At 43.8% G+C, this 27310-nt stretch overlaps 1 protein-coding gene across 1 annotated transcript; it reads right to left on the bottom strand.

Moving 5' to 3' along the window:
• Nucleotides 1-627: 627 nt before the first annotated feature.
• si:ch211-136a13.1 (HHIP-like protein 1) lies at nucleotides 628-26917 on the bottom strand. Its single transcript, XM_064302559.1, has 9 exons — nucleotides 25994-26917; nucleotides 17397-18043; nucleotides 16085-16228; nucleotides 8636-8964; nucleotides 7403-7529; nucleotides 6585-6730; nucleotides 6077-6158; nucleotides 3336-3418; nucleotides 628-3224 (listed from the first exon to the last, which is right to left on the bottom strand). The coding sequence occupies exons 1-9, from the start codon at nucleotides 26270-26272 to the stop codon at nucleotides 2089-2091; spliced, it is 2973 nt and encodes a 990-aa protein (XP_064158629.1). The 5' UTR covers nucleotides 26273-26917; the 3' UTR covers nucleotides 628-2088.
• Nucleotides 26918-27310: the final 393 nt, after the last annotated feature.

Below are 27310 nucleotides of genomic sequence, written 5' to 3'. Positions count from 1 at the left end.
GTCCAGACCATATTTGGGCAAACAGAGGGAACTGTGAAACGTGGAAGGCTTGCTCAGGCTTGCATTTAAGGGACGTCCTACGAAACAGTTCTGCTGGTACCATAGTCAGGTCCGTACAAAATCATTTGGTTATGTACTTTGTCAGTGAACATGTTCATGTTCATTTGCCTTAGCCAATTTGTTCAGCCATAGGGATTGAATGTGTTCATATTTGCTCTCACTGAATTAAGCAGTGATTATGTTTATTAGAGACTCTTAATCTGAGGGTTGTGGGTTAGAGCCCCATGTTGGGTCGACAGCCTTTTATAGCGGGCTGTTTCAAATGCTGTGCCTGTATGTGTTATTGGGAACGTGCCTTTCGGTTTAAACCAATGATTTCCAAGGCAGCCATGAGTGTCCATAACTTTTGTAAGCATACTGTCATGGTGAGGCTGTCAAGATCAGGAGATTAAGATCTTCTTCTCATTGGGTAATGGTCCTGCCACCGGGGACTGCTGTAGAGCCAATCTGGAATAAGCTTGCATGCCGACAGTGGTCCCATAGGTTCTTGATTGCTGAGTAGTTACCTGTTCACATTTATGTTTGACACTGTTGCTCTAAAACAATTGGGACACATTTCCAATAATCTGAGCTTTTCTTTTTACTTTTTAATTTATCAATTACAAAGACATCCTGTGCCTTAGGAATATACAGTGTGCAAACAATAAAGCAGCTTTTACAATAAAGCAAATAATGTCCAGCATTTTCTTCATTAGCAATATTCTCTTTGTAATAATACAAAAAACCACACATTTTCATGTGTTACACTAGGTTTAAACCAAATTTTGCTCCAAGTAGATACCATAGCAATAGATATACATTTTATTTCTGACCAATGTTCATTGAGTTGACACACCTTTGATTGAAAAATAACCCAGTCCCAGCCCTAGTGAATATGAATATTTTCAACATTTTATTCTAAAAAGCGAACCAGTGATATGTTATGGTATGTTCTCATCAGCAATATTTTTTGAACTACACAAGAAATGGCAAAAGCCACCAATTACCAAGGAGCTCCTGGCATTTTTAAGCATGGGGGTGCAAATTAGGCTTCTGTCATGACAACCACATTAGGGCCAGAGAAAGGTGGGCAAACTCAAATGTCTCTCTTTCCAGGAGAAGTAGCAGTAAAACTGATTATGTAAACTTACAGCAAATATTAAAGTGACACTGCTTTTCTCCATTAAAGTCATTGTTTCTTAGCTGGTGCCTGTAAGCAGGGCACTTAAATAGGAGCTTCTCATTCATCTTTATTCATGAACTGTTCAGGAGAACTTCAAGATCAGCCAGAATCGCTCTCAGGCAAATGATCTTTGAAAATATAACTGATCAAACCATGAAAAAGTACCTCAGTATTCATGGCAGAATAAAAAAATATTATATTTGTGAATTAAATATTTTTACCAAGGCAACACTAGGTGAAGCTCTTGAAAGGCTGAAAATTGATTGAAAAATACTCGATATATCCAGCAAGGCACTTGTAGATATAATTTAGTGAGAAAAATGCTTTTCATCGCATGGCTGTGTTTTCACTCTGGTGTGTTGATAAGGGGACATTACCTAGAGCTGGGCATTCAGTGTTAGCTCACTAGTCTGAAGCAGGGGAGGCAGGAAAAAACATTAACCACAGTTACTCTGCTAAGTAACTTCATTTTTCTTTGGTTGTTTTGTATAAACAAGCACCTTCTCCTATCCTGTCAAAAAATACCAACCAGCAACCAGTTATTCTTGTACTTAATTGCATCTAATGTGGTGAAATGAGCATTGTAACCTTCCCATTGCATATGTTTTAATGAAAGAAAAGGGATGTGGATGAAACTCCAATATTTCAGATTTTCACGTGAAAAGTTCTCAGGTTGAAAAGTTATTTCCACCACATTGGTTGCAAGCAAATAAAAAAACAAACTTGGCTGTGTTGGATGATGCTCAAAATCAAACTGGTGCTCGACCGTACGCCTATCAGTTTTTAGCCTTCTCTGTTTCGAGTTCATGAGCCTCCACCAGGGGGCGTCGGGGAAAGCCCGAGGGGCCCGCTGGGGGTCCCGGCCCTCAGCTGTCCTCGTACTCGTCGTAGCCGCACACCACCCCCACGTCTTCCTGGTGCGAGCAGTTGTGCTTGCCGATCTTGGCCCGCTTGCAGTCCAGCAGGGTCTTCTCCGTGCCCTCGCACTCCACGTCGTCCAGCAGGATGCTCAGCCCCTCGCCCGGGCCCAGCTCCGCCCGCTTGGCCACCCGCAGGGCCGCGGGGAAGCCCAGCTGGCGGCACACCACGGTCGCCGCCTTGCTGTTGAACATGTCGTCGCACACCGTCCCCCACTCGCCCTTGACGAAGACCTCCACCCGGCCCCGGTCGGCCAGCTTCTGGGCGCTGACCAGCCGCACTGCGCCCTCTTTGCGCCGCCGGAGCCTCCTGGACTTCGGGCCCCGGCCCCGGCCCTTCTTGTTGACCCGGTTCTCCTTCAGGCTGTCCGGGGACTTGGCCTTGTCCTCCAGGCCTTTCAAGGTCTTCTCTTGGGCCTTGGGGATGGTAAAGTTGGGCCGCTGTGTCTTGGAGGTGGTCCTTGGTGTTGAAATCCAATGGAGGGGCCTTGGAGTGGTTTGTGGGCTTTTTGGGTAAACGCCTTCGGTCTTCAGCAGCGGTGTCTGGTTTTTGACAGTAGTGGGGTGCTGCCTGGTTATGGGGCGCACCGTGGGTTGGGGAGTCCTCCTGCCGGCTGGGGTATAGGGGACTCTGGTCCTGTGGGACGCGGGGGTGGCAGTTCGACCCGTGGTGCCGACGCTGTACTGGAGCAGAGGTGTCGGGGTGTGGCGGGGCCGGGGAGCAGAGGTGGCAAAGGCCGGCCTGACAGTGGTCGCCAGGTTCCATCGCGGCGGGGCCGAGGTGGCTGCCACGGCAGGTCTTTGCGTCGGCCTCGGGAGAGTGGTCCTGGAGAGATCCGTAACCGCTCGGGTCTGTGCCCAGGTGGTCACGGCTTTCGACCTGCTGGTGGGAGCCCTGGTAGTCGTGACTTTCGACCTGGTGGTGGCAGCCCTGGTAGTCGTGGCTTTTGTCCTGGTGGTGGCAGCCCTGGTTGTCGTGGCTTTTGGCCTGGTGGTAGGCCTCCCTGCAGGCCGGGTCGTGGCGGCAGTTGTCTTTGGTGTGGTAGGGGCTGCGGTTGTGGTGGGCTTTTTGTTAATCACAAATTCTGTAGGCAGAAAATAACATTCCTGTCGTTTCACAAAAATGTCAGAAAAATTTGTTCGTCGTCAATATGGCCGACAAGAAGGCGACATGGTATGTTTATGGTATTGCTTACCTTCCTTTGGCCTGAAATGAATTAACTTGCCCTTCACTTTGACAGGATAAGGCTTGAAGCTGCACTTGCCTGGAGGTGCTCTCCTGAATAGATAAGTTGCATCACAATTCCAATTAATTCTGCATTTTTATCACCTACTCCATAGGTAGCACTTGCAGATTATATTGCAGGTATCACTTTACCATGAAGCAGTGGAGCACCACTTTGCATTATGAAACTAAAAGATGTCCTCAGGAAGATTATGAGTTATCTTATGGTTAAAATGTACAGGCATGTATAATAATAATAAAAAATACTAAAACATATTAAGCCTTCTTAAAATGGCATGCTGCTAGAGTAATTCAGAATAAGCTCCATCCCTGCTGAGTATTGCTGCTTTTAAGTCAAACCGTTAGCAATAACATTTGCTCATATGTACAGTAATACCGTACCTTTGTGTGATTTTGTATTTTGAGTGGTCTATGCACAAGCTGAAACATTGTGGGGTCATTTACTATGTGCTTAGCTGGAGCTTTAACCTCAGGTTTAAATCTATAGACCACAGACTGGCATTACAACTGGAACTACTCATCCTTATTTCACATATTTGGATACCTGGTTCAGTATTACTGCAGTTCTGTGGTCTAGGGGTTTAAACCCCAGCTATGTACACTGCAATCGACCCAGTGTATTTCTTTGCTGTTCTCAGCCTCAAATGAAATGAAATAGTGTGAAATTGCAATCTATTAAAGCATACCAGCAATTGACCTAGTGGTGGTACTATAAGGCACGTTCAAAAAATTTCAAGTTTGAGAAGTCTTTTGAACTGAATCACAGAGCCATGGAACTAAGTCTATAAGATGCCCCTGCTCATCAGGAAGAGATAATATTGTTTGGCTGATAAAATATGCCTGACAGGATTTTCCGCTATAAATTTTTTGAAAAACATGAAAAAATCTCATGAACACTATATCCTGTTAATGTCAGATTCAGTGTGAACCTTCTTTGCGTGAGTCCCTATCAAAATCGCAAAGCAGTAGTTGATACGTCAAGAAATGTCTGAATGGCAACCCAATCAAATCTACCCATTTAAGCATGTCCATTACAATTAGTGTAATTAATTGCAGACATGGTCTTCAGCCCTGAAACCCATTGTTAATGCTAGGGGAGGGCTTTCTGAACAAGACAAAACTTGAACAGTGTCGATAGCCAATGTCGATATTGGTGATGATGATAATGATGATGATTATTATTATAGTTTTCACACGATGACACTGCCTGTCCTTTCTGCAATGTGAAATCATAAAGTGAGGACTTGTTCTTGCCTATAGACTTGTACTTGTTTGGACGTATTAGGATGACTGACGTGGAGGAGTGTGCAATACAACAAAAATAAATAAATACCCAATCAGCAATTAATGACGCAAGCCTAACATAATAGACATGCAAGAAGATGAGCGTAAAAGTGCATTATCTTCCAAGCTTAAGGTCTTTGGAATAAAGTTTGATTAATTCCATGTCATGTGCTTAAGCTCCTAAGAAATCATTGCTGACAGTGCAGTGTATTTAGTTTCTTGTGGCGGCTAACTTATCCATTAAAAATTAGGTTAAAATATTAAGACAAACTTGATCCGTACTGAGGATCACATCAGTATCAGTTACGCTTCATGAGAAGAAGATTCGTAACTATTATTTTTCAATATCGAACAATGTGTGTAAAGGCTTAAATTTCAATTCCTCTTAATAGCAGATTTTTCAGGTATTGGCACAATTCTCATTTTATCTTTTTCGTGATGTTGTGCCCTGTCATTCAGAATGTTATTTTAGTCAACTGACCAAGTCTGGGTTTAATTACAGCGACATCATTTTTTTTTTTTTTTTTTTTGGCCAGAAAATGCAGAATATTAAATCTCATGTGGTAGCCACAGCACTGTGTTGAGGTTTGCCAAGTTTGAGAATGACTAGCATAACAACTGACATAGCCTCATTTACATATGTATTTATTTGAAGTACTGATTAAATAGAACTAGTATGTAGTGTGGTTGTTTTTTGACGTAGGAATTTTTTCCTTTTCAAACTTGTTAGGGATCAGTACAAACATGCTAGGTACCATTTTTCATGTCAGTTAGCCTTACTGTATTATTTTTTTACATCTAAAAATGGTGAATACAACAAAAATTCAGAATATTTAAATGCTTTTTTATCCGATCTTGTTCAAAATTGATATGAATTGATGGCATAGCGATGCCTTTTAGCCCACCAAATTTGAGAAAGGTTAGCATAACAATGACTGACATAGCCTCATTTGCATATTTTGTTATTTATGGTACTGGTTAATTTGTATGTAGCACAGTACAAGGACCAGTACAAACATGCTAAACACCAATTTTTCTTTTAATCAGACTAAGGTTCATGAGAAGTTTTTTGTATTTTTCACGAAGTTCAAAAAAATGGCACAAAATCGAATTGCTGCATCTTTTTTATTTTTACATAATTTTGCTCAACTTGATGATGCAGATCGGAATTCATGCCTTGACAACAAATAGTTCAAAAGTTATGTCCTCTCTAAGTTTTGAATTTGACTGTTTGTTATAGTGCCCCCTTCAGGATATTTTGCATCAAAGTTGCTGTGAGGGTGTGGCTTTGGATCCTTTAAAATCTCATAAGAAGTGACAAATGTTTGAAAGACTTACAGCTATTTTCCTGTATAAGGGAAATAGGGCTGAATAATAATAGTAGAAATGACAATTACAGTTTCTTACCTGGAAGGGTCTACTATCTTATAGACTAACCCTGCTCGAGAAGCAGCACTTGGGACCCCAGTAGACATGAAGTAGAGTTCTCCTAAAGGAAGGTGAAAAAACATCAGGAACAAAAGCTAACCACTTCCCTTAGATATAAACAAAACCAAAGAAGTTCTTGGATAGCAAAATAATTACAGTACTGATGTTCATTCTCTACAGCCAATCTGGTAAACTGCCACAAAATGTGACATTTCAGCTATTAATCTTTTTCACTAATTCCAGAAATCTGTCATGCAGATCTTCAAACCTACCCTTACCTAAGTCATTAGCTCTATCATGTACCATATCAACTATATCCCACCCTGCTCTGGCCAGGAGCTTGTCCAAATGCTCCAGGATCTCTCCTCCATGGTCACCAGGCAGACAACACAACACACGAGACTCCTTGCCACACAAACAGACTATACTGACTGCAGATCTAGTAGCTCTGGACTAAAGAGTGTAGCATGCACATGGCAGCAGTTACCTGCCTCATCTTCAGCGAATGAGATGATGTACTTGTAGTAGCTGTTGATGAGCTTGGGGAAGCGACAGGTCTGACCTGTGCCCATGCAGATCTCCTTGTACTGCCATTCATTAGTGTCCTTATTCTCCTGGAGGGACATGAGGCGTCTACGACACAAAGACATTTATTATTCATTTTTCTGAACCAGGAAGACCTTGCTGGACCACTTCATTGTTTCAATTTAAACTACATAAAATGCGGATATGCGTAATGTGCAGAAAGCACTAACTCTTTCCATCGTTAATGGGATGTACAGTACAGTTCTGTCTTTGTAAAACACTGCAACATCATCCCAGCAATAACCCAGCTAGCTGCATGAACAGTAATTAATGCAATCCGGTGCACAGTTTGCACAGAGGCTAAAATCTGGGACCTCAGTCTGTGTGTGTGTGTGTGTGTGTGTGTGTGTGTGTGTGTGTGTGTGACTGAGAGGAAAGGTGGCATAATAGCTATGGATCTGGACCCAAAGGTTCAGTCTACTGGGCTACTGCTATTGCACCCTTCAGTATTTAATTAAATTTAATTAAGCAATATAGAATGACAACATGTAACATGCAAGTTCTAACATGGAATCATGGAAGATGGGATTCTACTATGAAAATACACGATGGTTTACTCAGTTTAGTGGGACCAGTTCAAATTCCACACAATTGCCACTCCAAAGATGGGAATAAATCCCAGAAGCTGTTCTACTACTTGTACTCCTGACTCTTACGCATTCCTGCTGCAGTGTTCTCTATTACCAACGTGACCGTGGTGGAAATGCTTTACAGGCCTACCCGCTCATGAAGTCCCCGAAAATGTAGAGTCCGTTGAGATTCGGCATCTCACAGCCTCTGTAGATGTAGCCTCCAGTCACGGACTTCCCCATTTTGTGGGGGTACGCATAAATGGGGAGGATGTCATCTGCAGAAAAAGAACTTGAGTCATTTGATGTCACTATCCCCACTGCCCGCACAGAGGCATTAGATCCTTCCCTTCTTCACTGTGACTGTGGGGTTCTGATAAATATTGCACATAAAGAAAACCTACAATTTAACAGAGGACCACAAAGAACAACATATGGCTAGTCACAAACGACTAGGCTATACCCTTTTCCATCGTACACAACAGTTTAGGAACCTCTATGCATGCATGTATATGCATGTAACTATAGGAAACTTCCGTATTTCTTGTAATGCACTCCTGTTTCTGTTTCCGCCAATCTTTGAGAATCACGATGATGAGGATTTGTGAGACTGTGACAAAAAAAAGAAAATCCTTGCTTTACGTAGCCTAGCCTTCCCTTAATTAACAAATTTTGAGAAATTCTTTCTCGATTGTGCATGACTTAGTAAAATACAGTGTTACTACTCTGAACATGAGGGGTGAAACAGAAGTTCTGGAGTCCAGTCTCTTTCCATTCTCACCAAACACAGTACAGCTAATGCACACCGAGGTGTTGGATTCAATGTGAGCTCATACAGCCAGTGGAGGAAGATGAAAAGGGGAGTGCCATGTGACAGCTGACCCATAGGAGGTTGGTGAGTAGCAGTGTTCTAAATACAGTTTGTAATTGCCATGTTTGTGGTTTGAGTCCACTGGTAAACAATGCTACCGAATTTCTAAATTTACGAAATACCGCCTTTCATAAGTCACGTCCCCAGCCTCTGCTTGCCTGGGTAGTGCAGCTGGAGGTAATACCTAATTGCTTAATTGCTTGATTGCCTCCACCTGCCTGCGGCCCAATATAAGCCCTGCAGTATGAGGCTGGGGAGATCTCCTTTGGGGTTTCTTTTGTGTGGTTTGTGTTTGGTAGGTTTTTGTGAAGACTCTTTTATTTTGTTTGTTTTAGTTTGTGTTTTAGATTAATAAATGTCTGAGTTTGTGTTTTTAGATCAGTGTCTGTCTGGTTTTTTGTTACTTTGGACTCTGTTCTTGCGGCCCTGTGAGCCGGCCGTGACAGTCACTTTGGCTAAAAGAGTCAGCAGATGTAATTCACTGTATATCGTAATGCCAAAAGACGCTCTTACCCAGAGTGGAGTTTTTGCACAGCTGTTTGTCGTAGCAGGAGAAGCCCTCCTTTGCCCTCCAGCCATAGTTTCCTCCCTTGACGATGAGGTCCACCTCCTCAAACTTGTTCTGTCCCACGTCCCCGCAGAACAGGCGGCCACGCCCCTCGCCCGTGACGGGGTCGCCCCGGTCGATGGAGCAGCGCCACATGTTCCGCACCCCGTAGGCGTAAATCTCAGGACGGGAACTCTTCTCCCTCAGGAAGGGGTTGTCCGAGGGGATGCTGTAGGGGGCGCTGTCATCGTTGTTGTCCACGTCCACACGGAGCACTTTACCCAGTAGGGTGGACCTACACACAAAGGGGTCCGAGGTCAATTACATTTATAGTTTATATTTGCACTTCAGGATTTAATAGATGCTCTTTTCCAGAGTAACTTGCACCATGTACATATTTAAAGGTTCAGACAACGAGCACAGCTAGTGCCAAGTCAACCCATGTTGAGACCAATGGTAGTAGTCAGTGTGTTAAATTATAACATTACGATAAGCACCATAGTGAGTGCACAGGGAGCTATAGTGTTTGGGAGATCATTTGTTTGGGTTTGAAAAAAAGTTTGGGTTAGTTAATCCATAATAAATTCTCAGCATCAGTTACTACTCAGAGTTCAACATCAGTTGTGATTGCCTAGATGCTGCGTGTTTTCATACTGTGTTTTCAGTCTGTGGCAGAAGACAGACAGTGATTCGGCTGCCCTAACTTTATTAGGGAGCTTATTCAACAACGGGGGAGGAGGGGTAGCAGGGGGAAGAGTACAGAATAGATGTGACTTAGAATCTGCGAATACACAAGGGGCCTCATTCACAAAACATGCTTACAATCACATTTGATCGTAAACTGCGTTTAAGAACGTTTCCAAGAACACTTCGGTATTCATAATTTTTTTCTTATCTGTATTTGTTCATGGCTGTTTCCTAATCACATGAACAGGATTGCACATAAAATTTACAAACAACCAGCATACATCAACGCAATCACCTGAGATATGCACAAAAACAAAGCTCTGCTCATGTCAGGAATCTCATATAGTTTTTTGTAGGAACATTTTTAAGAACAAAAAAGAATTATTTAAGAAATGTTTTGAGAATGAGGCCCAATATGAATGAGACATGATATACTGTAGAGGTATAATGCATAATGTTTCTACAGATTAAATACAAGAACTGGAGGAATGTAAAATCTGTACATGCTCTTTCACAAACACTCACCCACATGATTACAAAACAATGCTTTAAATGAACAAGTAGATAAAGATGAAGAGAGTATATATACATCATATACATCATACATCATTTTTTAACACTCTTTTATCAGCTTCCAAATCACTAACTAGTTTGGACTAATCAGAAGACCACCACAGCAAAACACTGTGACTGGTTAAAGTGAGTGAGTCACTGATAGCGTGTGATATTCTCATCCAATCTCAGGCTTCACAAAGTCTTCACAACGTCCCTCATTTTGTAACAACAGATGTGGAAGTCCTTAGGGTTAAGACTGTGATAATGTCACCTTACTGGTAGAAAACAGAGGGGAAATCCACCAATCACAGAGTACAACGGTAACACGACCAACAGTCACTGGTGGATGCTTTCAAGATATACTTCTGGGATCCCTTTGCAAATTACTAGGGAGTAGCCAAAAAGGATCCACCAGTCACTGCTGATGTTGTTCTACTGATTGTTAGAAGTGGACCTCCTGATTGGTGGAGCTCCCCTCTGTTTTTTTACAAGTAAGATAAGATCACAGCTATACCATCCTTTTTCTTATGCCAGGCATCTGATTGATAACTGTAGTGTGGGGAACCTCACACGGCTCATCTCCGGACTCCGGAACTCTCTCCCAGTCTCCCTGGCTTGGCCACCTCAGCTAAAAAGCAACGGGCCCTTTGAAGCTCTCCTTCCTCCCCCCCCACCCCCCCGGGGTCCCCGGGTCACCACACGGCCGCACGCCACAGGGGTTAGGAGGACAAAGCCGCGCAGTGTCCATGGCGAGCGGCGCTCTCTCACACGCATGCCAACGCCGCTCGCTGCAGCGCGCGCTGTGTCAATATTAGCACTGGCACGGTCCCCAGCCTCCAGAGCCCCGCCGGCCTCCCGCCGCCAGCGGGATCTCTGCGCGAGTGGAGTCAGCCCTCGGCCCGCTGCTGCTCCCAGCCAGAGAGAGAGAGAGACATTCAGACCCTGTGCACTCTGAGCACCTGCCTTCACGGCTCCAGGAAAAGGCTGCCACCGCTGCGTTCAGTCCTCCTCTGCTTAACTCCATTTCCACATCTGCAGCTTTCAAGAGCTCCTTTGTGTGGCCAGAGGAACTTATACTTGAAATGCCACTAATGGTGTCAAGTCTTTCTTAAATGAAACTATTTATAAAGTGAAAAACAATCATCCAAAAACATAAAAAAGGCGTTTTTTTTTCTATCTGCATATACTAGCACACGCACCAAGAGACTGGTATGTGTACTGTTCTGTTTTTAAGGTAGCATTCCTAAAAGCCAAGGCATCTCACATACTGCACTATATACTGTATATTGAAAGGAAGTGAACACAGTTTCCTTATTTCCCTTACCTCAAGCTTTCATAGTTCAGTGCAATGGCTAACAATGTCTGTGAAAAGAATGAAAAGCTGGACTTGGTGAAATGCTTGACATGAATTGTATTATAATGCCATATTAGAACTTTTTAAGGTACATATTGAAATTTATGAAAGATTAATCAAGCCATAAAATTGTCCTTTAAGTCATAAATAGCTCTTTTACCGCTGGGGATAATGAACAGAAAATAAATCTCCACACGTGGCAACAGGTCAATATAAATGCAAGATGATTTATGCTTAAATATTTAATATAATTCTTATTTGACACATATCCAATATATGTGGTAATAAATGCATGTTGGATCCTTTTATTTGTAGACATTATACAATATTTGAGTAGTCGGACATCTATTGTTTAGATTACAGCCTTCGAAAGAGAGACAATATAATTGGATACGGCAAACATTCATAGTCCATACAATATTACATTGTTACAAAGTGGCCTTCTCTGGTTGACCTGATTGTAACCCCCCGTTCAAACTGCGAGCAATTCGGAAAGCGACAGCCAGCACCCCGAGCAACTGTGCAAAATGTGTGGGCATCGCCCGTCGTCTGTCAATCAGAGTTTCTATCTTTCTATTTCTCCAATCGATGTGATACCATTTTGTGCATAATTGTTGTGCTTAGTTTACTCGGTGCAGAAAAACGGAGGAACAGCTTATAAATATGCTACAGTCAAACCCGCAATTGAATAACATTTTTAAAAAAGAGTAGAGGGAGAAGGGTCTAAAAATGACGCTTGGACTGCAGATGCGACTGCTGTTGGTATGGACGGTGAGGTATTTCAGTTATTTTGTTGTGTGAATAAAACGTTGATACGACAATCACATGAGCTAGATAAATTCTATGTTTAGGTATGGTAGCCTGTATCTACAGAAGCTGAATTAATAAGCTATTGGAAATATACGTCTTTATATTGTGTATTGCTCTTTTTTCACTTCAAAAAATTTGCAGCTGCAGAAGCTGACTTAAAGGACGCAACAGGAAACTTGTGCTCCGCCCACAGCATAGTGTACACTTGAGCGACCCATCGACCAAGTTTATCAGTGTCAAAGCGAAGTAAGAATGCTGCCTGTTTCTGTTTTATATCCCCTCAACAAACATCAGAGGAAATGTCCTTGGGCATTTAAAAACCACACTGATGCCCTAATCTATGCATGCAATCTGGGGTGCCAACCCTCCTGGACAGTTTACCTCTGCAGAGACAACCGAATGGAAAGCTATTTATGCTGGAGCCACAGCCCCAGTGTGGCCACAGAATACCATAAGGATCATGCTTTCCTTTCTATTTTAGGTTTGAATGCCAGTCTCTGCAACATTCAACTGAAATGATCTGAGGCATGCAAGTTTGGAATTTATATTTTTGGACGCAGCTCCTGCTTCAAGCCAAGGTCAATGTGGTCCAACTGGCCTTGTCACAAGGATAATATTATGCCAAAAGATGGAAGTTACACTACCGGCTGTAAGGGTTCTGAATGCTGAAATCAGCAAGGATTCTGAATTCATTGACAATTCTCAATATCTTCCCTGGTCTGAAAGTTTATCACATCTCAAAATTATAAAGAGGGAGCAAAACAACTTGATGCTTTCACTAGAACATCATTCGCTAGGCTGTGAATTTTGTACAAACTGTTTAACGACAATTCAATCTCCTCTTTGTGGAAGTAGTTCATATGGGGAGAGCTTCTTTCTCTCTCTCCTCAGTCACCTTTCCTGAGTCATAGCGCCAACAGCACTACGGCGACTAGCTGGGGCCCAGAGGAGCTCAAAATGGGCGTCATCATGCCCAGAAGAGCTAATCACAAACAGTGTCTCATTGATAGTGATAAAATATAATCTTAGGAAGCCACCTGTCTCCCATAATCATCAGCAGCTGAAAGCAGTCAGGACAGCATCAACATCCTTTAAACAGCCTTCCTCCCAGGATTTCCCTAGGGGGGGTATAAACACACTGAGCTCTGTATTTGTGTGCATCACCAGTGCTGCCTCCCTGTGGTCACTATTATCAAGTGTGCTTCTTATCATACCTTCAAAACAGACTGTACAGCGCTGATAGGTAGGCAGCAAGTGCAATAAAGAGACAGTGCTCAGTTTGGATCAGCATTACGTGAACCTTTGGTTCTCCATTACAATGTAATCATGTTTTGCATTGTTGGAAAGCCAATGTCATGGGGAACAAGTTGGTGTCTTTGGTGGTGGGGTGCTGACTAAAGATCTTGATACCTATGGGTCAGCGCCCAGCCAGATACAAAGGTTAACCCGGTACGATTTGCTTACAGGTATAGTGCAAGCAGGTTCATTGGTGTACTGTTTTGTCATGATTGTGTCTTTATTTGATGACTAGGTGTTTTGCTTTGATCTTGTGGGTATATAAGGGGAAACGTGGAATGGTTCGGGGATGCTTGTCAACAGCGTCTGCTATGTGTATGTCATTCACGTGTATAGCCATTTCACCACTCACATTTTACACCATTGTATCTTGTCATTATCACTGAACACACTGAACAATAAACTGCATTCATTTTAACCTGGCATTCCTTGTTGACTTTTTAACACTGCACAACTAGCAGATGTAAGGTCCTAACATACACATAGAACTCAGGATATGTGCACCCAGTAGGGACTCGCCTATGCACTAGTGGCATAGCAGGATACACAATTGTGCTTATGCAGCCTACGCAAGCCAGAGACACGTCCGCATCTACCAAGATAGACAGCGATCCGTATAGAGCCACACTGCTAGTGGACAACAGTCTCCTCCATCTATGCATAACTGTTAGCACAAAGGAAAGGTTAAAACACAAATTTGGAGTCAGATATTCAAGATGACATTAAAGTAACCCCGTTCTAGTAGCAGTGGGTAAGACTACACGTGTTCCTATGCCACTCAGATACTTCCACCGTTTGGTTTGCGGAGGAGTTTCTTGCAGTTGGTGACTTAGATGCACCGTTTGGTGTAACTGAGGGGTTTCTCAAATCACCATTTAAGCTCCTGTATGGTTGTCAGTCCTGTATGCTAGTCAGGCACAGTACAGTTTGTTGTCAACAGGCACAGCTGAGTAGCTTTTTCTTTGTTTGTGTCTCACAAAATGTTGAGGTCTTTATATTGACAAAAACCTTGCCTCCTTTAATGATCCCTCTAGAAAATTTACATTGCCCAGTTCAAGCCTATTTCGCTATTTTCAAATTTTCCAATTCATCCAAAGCCATTGGCAACTTTTCCTGACATGCCCCCAAGATCAAGACTTACCATCCTTGAGACCCCAGCTGAGATGGAATTCCCCTTTAAATGCACCCATACATAGTCATTACGCAGATCTGCAACACGGAATAATCCTGATATGCTGCACTTCACCTCTTTTCCAAACAATTTGAAGGTAAAACTCTGCATTAGCATTTTGTTTGCTGTAGAAATTGTATATGACATCAATGAATTATGCTGGTTTTTCTGGAGCATTGCATTTCATGCTTAAACTAGATTTATAACAGAACAGATAACAGGGAGGTAAAATATTTCAAAATGGAGAAACCTTTTAATATAAGATGTATTATCTCAGGCAGATTGTTGTTTCGAATACTTTAAAATGGCACAACACACCACGCTGGGGAGATCCTTTCTTTATGCAGAGCTGTCAGACTCTCCTGCTATTAAATATTAGCCTTGGCCTGGTTCTGCAGGAGAACACAAGCCAAAGACCAGCATGCACTGGGGGAGGAACATTCAGTTTCCTGCGAAGCTGTCTGCAATGCATTCAGAGACAGAACACACTGCTGACCATTCATGTGTTACAAACAAAATGTTCGAAATCCCTAATGACTGAAATGGAAAGAATGACTGGTTTATGCATAAATACTACATTCTGAAGATGAAACTTATTTATGGAATATATGGAGGCTGAAGTTGGCCAGACATCATTCAAACTTTTGAGCGTTTGTGCTCTGCAGCCTGGCAAACTGTCATGTGTACTGTACATTTCAGCTGCGGCTGAAAATATTCGTCTTGGCACAGCTGGTTCAGTTTTCCCCTGGCATGGAGGAAATAGCACTGCTCTGTGAGACAACAGAGTGGCATAGAGACACACAGCGATTGGTGTCTAGCAAAAGAAATCGTTGTAACCACAACTACAGAAAGAACTCTATGCAAAGAGAGAGAGAAACCAGTTTTGACTGCAGTGATTTTCAGGTCTGAAAGTATGTGCATCTGCCTTTTCCAAATCTTTTGGTCCAGTGTTGATGGTGCTTGGTCCACTGGAGTCTTGTTAATAGTACATAGCAAGGGCTTTTTTGCAGATACACTTCATTTAAGACCAGCAGATCATAGTTGCCATTTCAGTGTAGTCAGGGGAACTAGTTAGTTTCTAGTTACATTGAGTTCTTCTTGTAGCTGTGGAGCAGTTTTATGATGGTGTCTCTCGCTAGACAACACAAAATATTTGTCTTCTGCCTCTTGATCTTCCTGGCCTGGCATCAGCTGGGCAGTAATGTTAACAATCTATTTGAAGTTAAGAGGTTGGAATTCAGAAAGTTATTTTTCTTGTAAAAACGTGCTTTTAGTGGCTTTTTTTTAGGGTTTATTGTGGAACCAGTAGGTTGTGGATTTGTGTCCCAACCAAGTTATGCTATAAAAAAAGTGCAAATTGCTGCAGGGAGACAGAATGGTGGGGGCCATCGGGTGTCTGCTTTCAAGTCCAGGTGGTTTGGTTTGGCATCTGGAAATGCTTGAAGTCTTGAACAGAACCCTATTATTTGATATGGAAATGAAAGTTCCTGCATGGGGGTGCTATCACTGCCAGCGTGTGTTTGTGAAATACTGCACACTCACTTGTTCTGAGAGTTCCCAAACTTTCCAAAGGGGTCTCCTCCTCTGCCTCCGTCCCCTATGAAGATGTAGAGGTACCCATCGTGGCCAAAGAGAAGCTGTCCGCCATTGTGATTGGAAGCCGGTTCCACCACTTCCAAGAGAGTTCTGGAAAAAGAAACAAAAATTACAGTGCTATTTGTCAACCTTGCTTCTATCTTATGCTCATGTTCACAGAGACATGCAAGAACAAAATGCTTTGACTGTGCTGACAAATCTGAAGAGGTTGAACTCCAAGTTTGAAATGTAGTAATGTACTAAGATCTATTCCGGTGACTTCCTTGATTAAAATGAACCCTTTCTCCCGAAGCATTTATAAAGGCAGTTTTCACCTGGGTGTGCTGCTCTTAAATAAAGCCATACAACTTTGTGGTAACACACAGCAGAGAGCTTATGGCATTGTTTGAAGGGCACGTGCGTGCTGTCAAGACTATTTATCAAAATTTAATAAACCGCTTTATTTGATCAATTAAGGGCTGAGAAACAGAAAATCCTATGGCGCCCTACAACAAATCCCATTGTTTGAAACATTTTTAAAAATTTAGGAAATATCCTGAGAATGTTACATGCTATACACAAAATGTACTTAAAAAAAGGCAACTGTACTGTTTAATTAAATTCACATGAGCTAGCGTCATAATTATTATAAGGAGTCTGTTGCCATCGCTGACCTCAAATTTGTAGTGTGTTTGACCCCCATTCTTTTATAAATTATAGATATTTACTTTATTACCATTCTGTGGGCCCTACATCCAGGCATCTTCAATTCAGTGTTAGTTTTCATTCCAACTACAGATACTGGAAATCTGTGTGCAGTATATACAGCCATATCGGAGTTCTCCAAGCCAGGTATTGCACTTTTTTGGATTAAATGCAGCCATTTGTGAAGTTCTTTTGAAGAAAACCTGCTGTTTTGAAGAACAAAGCTCTTCTAATTACATTTTGTATTCGCTGAATTTCCAAAGAAATGAATAAGGAAGTTTAGTTTCAACCAATAAGCTGTTGAAAGACGTATTGCGAAGTGTTTTTGAAACTTATAGGAAATATCTCAGCATGGTATTTCCCATGAGTGAAGACTGGTATTTCCTTCAGCATGAAATACAATCTGTGTGAGTCAGTTTATACGCCATGTTGATGAGGTTATAAATGGCAAAAGATGAGATTTTATGGATGGTAAAATGGGACATAAATACAGATTATACTGGGCTTGCTAAGGTTATTTAAGGTCATTTTAGCACTTTGACTCCACCATGGCTCTCTCCCCACACATATTCACCTTTCTGAGGAGTGGTCGAGCATGTTCATATCGGTGGTGGACAGCGTGAACTCGCTGATGCGGATCCTCTCCTGCTTCTTGACGGCGACCGAGTAGTACACGTAGGCCTTGCGGACGGAGGTGAAGCGGGGGTGCAGGGCCATGCAGAGAAAGCCCCTCTCGTCCCCGGCCCAGGGTGAGGTGAGCACGGCGCGGGTCAGGTTGAGGAAGGGCCGGTCCACCCGCGACCCGTTGGGCAGGTAGACCCAAACGTAGCCCAGCTGCTCGGCCACAAAGAAGCGGTGTGTTCCGTCGTCGGCGTGCACCATGGCCACAGGGTTCCGGAGGCCGTTGGCCACCTCCTGCAGGCACAGCTGCAGGCAGCCCTCGGGGTCCGCCTGCACCGACCCCAGGTTGGCGTTCAGGTCGGTGTTGGACAGCACGTTGGGGTAGCAGTACTGCGGGTCCTTGAGCTCCAGGAAGTTGCAGAAGAGGTCGCGATCGTCCTCGATCGCGGCGGTGATGTTGTTGTCCGTTAGGAGGCTGAGGACGTAGCGGCACTGGTGCCAGAACTCAGAGCAGTACTCCCCACACAGCCCCGGGAGCTCTCTCATGGGAGTGTTGGCATCTTCTGCATCATACAAGTGGGCAGAGTACGGAGAGCATTCCTGCAATTAAAAGGAAACCAAGACGATCTGAATGCGTTTTCCTGGTAGCCAGTACCATAGTACTTCTCATCTTTTGTGAGAAAGCCAAAATATGTGGCCTGTGAGGTTTGGACTCAAAGGAACTTATGTGACACTTTCCAGCTGCCATCCCACATTGTTTGTGGGTCAGGCTGTGTTTTGAACTGGCCCAGATGCACTAGCAGACTGAGGTTCTCCACAACTAATGGCCCTCAGACTCTCAGAGACAGTTTCCTGCTTAAAATCGATAGCTGTAAAAGCAATCATCCAAAAGACAAAGAGCACCTGCTTGGACTGCCCCGTCTACCAAATTCCCTTTCCAGAACTTGTGATCCAGCATCTGCTCTCTTTACTGCACTTTCCTATATGCCCCAGTTGGCAATGGCTATTTTTGCTACTTAGAGGGTATATTTAAAGTGCTCTTGGGCTGCCTAGGCCCTCATTAGTCCCTGACCACAAAATCCGCACCCCTCTTATGATGTCGGTAGACCACTGGAGCTGTGCTGCTGATAATGTAGCCGGGAGATTTCCAACCAAAACCATGATTGGACATAAATGTGGCGGCGGTTTCGCCCCATTACAAAGAAAGGGCATAATGGTGAAAGGGTTGGAGATTTAAGGCATACGTGGCACATCCTCAGAACTTCAGATGAGGAATTCAGCAAAGCAGGAGAATGCAGGCCTGGGCTAAAATACACTCAGATTTTGTGTCTCTAAATGACCTTGGCACATGAACCAGCCAAAGTTGAAATCAGGCAGGCAATCACAAACCTCAGGTCGTGCGAAAATGCACTTAGTAACTCTGCTGCCACTTAGCCAACTAAAGAGCTAATCTTGTGCTGTGGAGGAGGTGCATTCTGTCTTCATGTCTAACCTCACCCATACTGTACCTCTGATATTTTCCCATGTTTATTAACTATTATTTTCTTTATCAAGGTTACCACTGAGTCAGGACCATAAAGGCCTGGCACACAAAAGACATAAAACTGCTTTCCCAGGCTTTTGAGAAGATTAGGAACTAGGTAGGGGAAAATCAGGCGGTAATCTCACATGACAGTTAAGAATAAAAATGAGTCATCCGAAGGAAAGAGACTGATATGGGTTTCTGAGAATGGATAGAAAAGCCAACAAGATAACAATGCAGACACAACAGCTGCTCCCCAGCAGTGCTCATTCCAACAGATCATGACAAAAACGTAATTTCCATCATCCTAGGTTTTAATTAGAACCATATGGTGAGCTAAGGATGCATCAGTGCCAAGTAGAAGAATCAGGGTCGTTAATACATTTTTTTAATTTGTAGTTACGTTTCAGTACGCTTTTTTTCCATCTGTGACATGATAGCAGTTTCATACTGTAATAAACTACACACAAGGGATTTTCAACTGGCAGCGCATGGAGGAAATTCAGTCTGTCATAGACATACTTTTGGTCTTTGGATCATTTAGAAGACCAAAAAGCACTGGGTAGATGCATCGAAACAGCATAATGTAATTTCAGTAATGGCTATGCATGTTTTAAAAAGGCATCTTATTTATTTACACACATGCAATACAACCTTATTCAGGGGTTGCTTAATAATTGTCATTTGGATAGTTTTTTAAGAAGAATGTGGCCACCAAGAAAACATAGTTTATGTAGCTATGCAGTGTGCCAACAGTACTGTTGTTTATACCACGGCCAGGGTTACTGTTACATCACTCAACACAATCTAAATAATGTATTTCACTCTGAGTGAGAGCTGCTGCTGTATTTGACAGGCACATGTAAAAAGTATGCATCAATGACAATGATCGTACAGACAGCTAACGTAAGCCAGTGTGGCACTCTGTGAAGTCTATCTCCTTGGTGAACATGGAGAGAAGGCAGGGGGGAAGGATGAGTTGAATTTGCTTTTCCCTCTGCTGCTCTCTCTAAGAAACATCTTTGTCTTTCGAGTCGAAAAAGAATTCCACGGCTGTGTGCCAACAGGACAGAGCATCTCCAAACCCTAGCAGAGCCTACCAGGACCGTCCCCAGGGGGCTCAGTCACGTGACACAGCTCCCTTCTAACTGTCACTTTCACTGATGCGTTTATCATGCTGAGCCCATAGTTCATTTCCAGGGGTCAAATCTGTCAGCTGATATATTATATAGCATATTTTTAAATTTTTTTTACCTTTGCAAAATTAGTGTCCCCTTTGACTGTGTGCTTGGTCGTGAATGCAGTTAATTTAATTAAAAACAGTATTGCTCACAGTATTTCCCGTGTTCAACTTTCCTTTTTTCCTTTTCAGTTCCGCTGGAGTCAGACCCCGCCTTTCTCTGGCTGCTCCAATGGGTGAGAGGGACGGTGGTGTTTGAGGAGGAAAGAGTGGAGCGCTGGAATTTTCCCTCTCCCCAGCTGGGTTTAATGGTTTAATACACTGCTCCGAGGCCTGTGGAGGTAGCCTAACTTGTAGGCTTTTTATTACATGATTGAGACCTCTCTGAGAGCAGTAGACTGACAGCTATTGTGCAGTATTGCATTTTTATGGAAATCAGAACCAGATGCCTTCGCAGCCAGATGGATTTATAACCAAATTTGTTCTGCGGGGGTTCTGAAGGCATAGTTTAAAGCATTCATCATGCTGGTTTGTGCTCTAAGAACACAAGAGAAGAGCACTCAGCATCCTGATGTCATGCTGTGGTAGACCTACACATAAGGATACCTACAAATAAGGATTCAGTGCATCCACAACATCCCATACGTGAAATTCAGTGCATGAATTCACTGACCACTTGGGTACACCTGCTCGTTTATGCAAATAGCCTGTTCCTCCAAACAGCCAATCACATGGCTACCACTCAATATGAAAGCATGCGGCCATGGTGAAGAGGTTTAGTTGCTGTCCCATCAAACATCACAAACGGGACAGATGCCTGATCTAAGCGTCAATGGTATGATTTTTCTTGCCATGACGTGGTGGTTCCACCATCTCAGAAGCAGCTGCCCTTTTAAAATGTTCATGCACTACAGTCTCTAGAGTTTACAAAGAATGGTACGATAAACAAAAGCATCCAGTGATTGGCAGTTATGTGGCCAGAAGCGCTTTGTTAGTGAGAGGTCAGAAGAGAATGAGCAGACTCGTTCAAGGCAACAGAAATGCCACAAATGCTGAAATAACAGCTCTTTATAACCGTGGTGAGCAGAAGGGCATGTCCGAATGCAGGACAAATCAAATCTTAAAACGGACGGGCTACAGCAGCAGAAATCCACACCAGGTACCACTCCTGTCAGGCTACAGTTGGCACATGATGACCAAAACCGGACGACTGAAGATTGGAAAAACGTTGACAAAACTTAACTTGACAAATCTAGATTTCTGCTGCACTATGCAGATGGTGGGATCATGATGGCATAAAGAGCATGAATCCATGTCTTGTATCAACGGTGCAGGTCGGTGGTGTTGGTTCAATGCTGCAGAGAATGTTTGTTTTGCACACATTAGGCACCTTAGTGCCAATAGAGCATTGTTGCTGACCCCCATCACGGCCACAGTCTAACCTTTTTCAAATGGATACTTCCCATAATGCACCATGTCACAAAGCACGCTTCATCTCAAGCTAGTTCCATGGACATGACGGTGACTATAGTTTACTCCAATAGCCTGCACTGTCCCCAGTTCTCAACCCAATACAGCTCCTTTAGAGTAAGATGTGGAACGGGAGTTTCACAGCATGAATGTGTCTTCAAAAAATCTGCAGTAATTTTGTGATTCTATCGAGTTGGTATGGATTAAAATCCCTAAGAAATGTTTCCAGTACCTTGTTGAAACCATGCTGCAAAGAATTCAGGTTGTTCTGGAAGCAAAAAGGGGTCCTACCCGGTACTAGATAGCTGTACCTCAGTGGCCACTGAGTATCTTAATGAAATGTTAATACACTCTAGTAGTCCTGTCAACATGTTTCTTCAACCAACGGGCCTGTGTGGCTTTACCTGAATGAGCTGTCAGAGCAAAAGAGCTTCCCACAAATTCACAGGCCACCTGCTGCTTCTGTTCACCCAGCAGCCCGCCAGCCGAGCTGTGCAGCCGTTGGGCTGGAGTCTGTGCCAGGTACAGCCGGCACGCAGCACAACGAGAGGCCCTGGGGAATGCCGTACTGACAGGAACTCCCCCCCTTCCGAGGGGTACGCTCTGTGCTCTCGCTGGCTGTGCCCCCCTTCCCCCTCCCCCCGGGGCACCCCCGGGTACAGCTTGCCCTCGGGCAGGGGCAGGACTGCACACTGTGAGGGGCATCTCTGCAGCGAGAGCGCATGCCTCAGCTGGAAACACTCCTGGGATCCTCAGCAGCTTCTCGCGTGAGTCATGGCTCTTTACTCCCGGCTGGAAAGCCCTTTGGTAGCCCGTTATGATATGCACCCTAAGGCACTCTGAACAAAACAAAATGTCCACAACTGTAGTCGGAAAGACACATACTGGAGACAATTGTTTGTCTGCTTGATTTATTCTTTTTCTTGATTGCTATTTTTTTCTCAACAACTGTTGCTAGGGTTTGCTTTTTTCTTCGATGCAACAATGCCTTTCCCAGGGGGAAAATATCACATTATTTTTTAACCTAGTATTTATATCCAGTCACTAAATCTGGACAGAACTTTTTCCTTCAGGCATTAAGCACTTCACAGTCCCTTCAAAACACGGAGATGGATGCCCTCACTCGGACCAATCAACGCAGAGTAAAATGGGTTCATGCACAGTAGGTGTGTAGCGAAAACAGAAATAGATCAAATTGCTTAGCTCAACTGTGCACACAAACATTTAAAACGGGACAGTAAAAACTGTTAAATATACGGTGGGGAGCAAACAGCCATATATTCTGCAGGAGTTTCCTGAATGACTCACCAAAGCACATAGAAATACCCTCAAAGGAAACCCCTACGAGCCCTTTCCTCGGAACGTTCGAGACAACAAATAAAAATTGCACCCCGACCACAGCTGAGGGGGCCGGCCTTTCCCTCTGCCCAGCCCCTCGTACCCGCCCACCCACCGGGCGAGCGCAAAAGCGCGACAGGGCAGCCGAAAGCTCGACCCAGCTTCCCTCTTCACTGGCCCTATCCTGTGCTTCTTTTTGGCTTTCCTGTTGGGATTATAATGTGAAAGGTACAGTTGTGTAAAGATGGGTTAGTGATACTCCATTTTGTTTTCAATTTTCATCATTTAAATGTATTGATTATAAACGGGCCTTCTGTGCCCTCTTGGTGATGTGACACTTTTGTATTCCTAAGAGTAACACTGCTAAGTCTTACTGGATCAGTGTTTGTAACGTAATTGTGATGTTATTCCTCATCCTATTATTATTATCCTATGTAAGTGTAATGTTAAGAAATGACTTATTGAGAACCAACAATGTCAACACTGATGCTGTTTTTATCCACTTTTAATATGACTGTACTCATACTGTACCTGTATTATCTGCTATTGGATTTTGTCCCCTCAAGTTGTTTAACTGTATTTATATGCTTTTTTTATCACAGTGTAGTATGTTTTTAACTATTGTACATATTGTATTATTTTTTTATTATTCTAGGATGCCTAACAACATCAGGCAAAGGGACTGCCGATGAAAAATAGCCTTTTGGCTAACTCGGGTACATTCACATTTGTTTAAATGTTGATTAATGTACATTGTCCCTTTTCAAATAAATAAATAAATGAAATTAAAAATGTGAATGCATTGTATTGTAATGACAGGGCGTGTCTGTCTGACCTCTCTGTACGCTCCGTTAACGCATTCCAGCGCCACCTGCTGCTCCGCTCTCAGACAAAACAGGACAGGAGGATGGGAACAGAACCAATATTCGCCCTCGTTCCTCTGATCTCCCCCCAGCCCCCGCCCCCGCCCAATCACCCACTACCACCAGCATCGGCCACTTGAGCTGCTCGGCTCAACTCCTCACGTCCTGCTCAGAAATACAAGACTTCCTGTTTCCTGCGCTGGAGGGGAAGCAGATATTCTGGCTGCTCAGAGGCCGACAGAGGCCGTCAGACGGACCACAGGCAGGCCTTGTGGTCCCGATCAGCGTCTGAACAAAGCTGGCCATTGATGGAGTTCTCCCTGGGGGGGCCGAACGGCACCGGTTCTGTTGCTGTGGATACAGGGTCCACTCAGAGCTGAGAGGCTGATCCGGCTGTCTGCATAACCAATCAGAACCCTAATCAGTCCTGCCAGGATTCTGCTGCACTTTCCATGATTGTTGTGTTCCGTGATTATTATTGGCAAAACAATTTTGTGTTATTTTGCGGTAAAAGTATGAGGATGACTGATAATTACATTTTTAAAATATATATATTTTTGTTGTTAAACATGCGATTAATCAAACTAATGGTGACAAAATAAACTGATAAGACTGAATCATGCGAACAAAATGCTCTGGTTAACAATGATGTATCTCCGACCCTTCTACAACCCCTCCCTTGGAAAGGCAACAAGACAGCACACACACAGACACAAACATGTAGACACACACCCACACACACACAATTGCACACGCACAAACACATACAAAATGATTTACCCCAACTTTCATGCAGAACCTTGGGGTACTGTTTTGCATAATCCTCAGCTGTAACTTTAGGTGAAGTGACAGCAGTTTGAGTTATTCATGCACGTGCAGTGGTGAACTTCTTTTTTGATCTTTCAGCAAACAAGTGTGTTCGTTGACATATGATTTCATTGGACAACACTCAGCAATAATGGATTGATCCATTTTACGCAAGTAATTGGGTGTTTTTTTTTTGTGAACATTCTGAGCCAGGGGGGCAGTTCCCGTGATGACAAAGCACTGTGTGAGTTAACTGCCAGTAAATGTTGGTTTTAATGACGGGGGGGCTGTTTTATTTCTGTTGTAATTGTAAACATGGCCACACACGGATTTACCAAAACCTTTCCACCAAAATGCTCTGTCGACTAAACTTGAAGCGGTAAAGATTCTTCTGATTCACCTCTGACCATTCTCCATTTCCTGAATCCCAGAGAAATGTGTACACTGCCATGACACGTAAAGGGAAAGGTCTTCAATGGAAACTAAATAGAAGTTCTTAGAGCTAAACTAATTAAATTGTAGTTGCAAACAGATATTCACAAGGCATTGATGCCAAGTACTGTTATCATGAGTTCAACTGTCTGTGCATTGGCTAAACAGGTTTAGTGTTTATAGAGTTTATAGTAAAATTAAGTAATTATCATTGAAACTGGAAAAGGGTGATGCATAACACGACAAATAAATATCAATTAAGACATTAATGCGACTCAGTGGATACTTATAAGCTTGAACTAATGGAAGCTAAAACTTTTACACTGTTTAATCATTAAACAGTGCATCCGTTCAATAAAGGATCACTCATCAGAAAGTGATTCATTAATTTTCATTTCACTGTATTGAATTATATGCCAGTATTTTGGTTACCTTGGCAATTCCCAGTGATTGTGTTCAATTCTTTTTGAGCACAAAGGTAATGGTGGCTCATGCATGTAGTGAGGTAAGGACTGAATCCAGATGGGAGATCCTTATACTTTCACATTTTTGTTAGTCAGATTAGTCAAATGTTCAAATGACTAGAAGAACAGCTGAGTCAGGACTGTACTATGTTCCATCCTCCTATCTAGCAAGCACATGCCCCCCCAACACATGCGCTCAGAAGCACACACACTTTGGTGTGAGCGCATGTGCCTGCTCACACGTACACACACGCGCGCACACATGCGCACACACAGACACGCACGCACACACACACACACACACACACATACACTCACACTGAAAGCTCGGTTTGGTAGAAATCCACCTATGTTGAGTGGAAAGCAGTCCCTTCCGATTCTGAAGACTGGCCCATAATTCCATCCATAACCCCCCCACCCAGCACACTCACCCAGGCCAGGTGCCAACCATCGCAGGGGGGGAGCAGGGCTTACCTGGCACAGAATGCTGCGGATGTATTTTCCGCAGGTGAGGATCCCGGAGTCGTCGAAGTAGTCCTTGATCATGAGGTACCTCTGGGATATCAGCCTGTCCTTCTCCACGTCGCAGCAGCCGAACTTGCTGTACTCCTTGCAGAAGCCCAGGGGCTCTTGGGGCTGGAAGGGGGGCTTGTAGTCCAGGCACTGCGGGTGGGGGAGCGCCGTCCGGGGGGCGAGCAGCAGCAGGAGCCAGCAGCCCGGCAGCAGCACGCGCTGCCAGAGCGCCCTGCTCATCGCAGCGCTGGAGAGCGGCCCCGCTGATCCCAGATCAGCCGGCGAACCCGGGCGCAGCCACGGAGCGGAGTGGGAGGATGCAGTGCGTGTGCGCGCGCGCGTGTGTGTGTTTACGCACGGGTGTGTGTGTGGGGTCCCCCCTTACCTCCCCGCTCCTCCGTGCTGTTTGCTTTGGAAAGGCTTTCCTGTTGGCTCTGGTTAAAGCGTTGCTAGGAGAGATTCACCTTTCATACCCAGCCTAGCCACTCGCCCACATGCTTTAACTCTCCTCTTTTACTCCCTCCTCCTAACTCCCACCTCTCTCTCTCTCTCTCCTTCTCTCTGTCTATCTTTCTCTGACTCTATTCTCTCTCATACTGCTTCCTTTGCCCTCTCTCCCTGTCTGTCCTTCACAAACATTTTCTGTCTGACTGTCTCCCTCTCTCTCTACCACCACGCTCTCTCTTTCTCTCATTCACACAACACCAGTCTTTCTCCAGTCTATCTTTCTATGTATCTGTCTTTTTTACACTCTCTCTCTCACACATACATGAACACATGGCCTTTTCTTCTTCAGGCTCTCCTTTTTCTCCTCTCTCTCTCTCTCTCTCTCTCAGACTCATGCATTCCTTGCCATTGCGTCTCGTCTATATCACCAAGCTGTGGCCACCCTCCCCCTCCACATTCCCGCTCTCTCTCTCTCTCTTTCTCTCTCTCTCTCTCTCTCTCCCCTGCTGTCTTACTCTCCCCGTCATTCCCCACTCCCTTCAGACATAGTCAGGAAGGCGGGGGGGGGGGGGGGGTCAGGCTCACGAGCTGGAGGACTAGACCAATGCCTCACTACATAAAGCTCACACGTAGCTCACAAAAGTGTGTGTGTGTTAATGTAACAGAGCTCACAAAAGTGTGTGTGTGTGTTAATGTAACAGAGCTCACAGAAGTGTGTGTGTTTAATGTAACAGAGCTCACAAAAGTGTGTGTGTGTTGATATAACAGCTGAAAAAAGTGTGTGTGTGTTAATGTAACAGCTCACAAAAGTGTATTTGTTAATGTAACAGC

The sequence above is a fragment of the Anguilla rostrata genome, chromosome 12, assembly GCF_018555375.3.
Source record: "Anguilla rostrata isolate EN2019 chromosome 12, ASM1855537v3, whole genome shotgun sequence".
In the NCBI taxonomy this organism is placed as follows: domain Eukaryota; kingdom Metazoa; phylum Chordata; class Actinopteri; order Anguilliformes; family Anguillidae; genus Anguilla; species Anguilla rostrata.
This window is presented reverse-complemented; position numbering and strand designations above follow the sequence as displayed.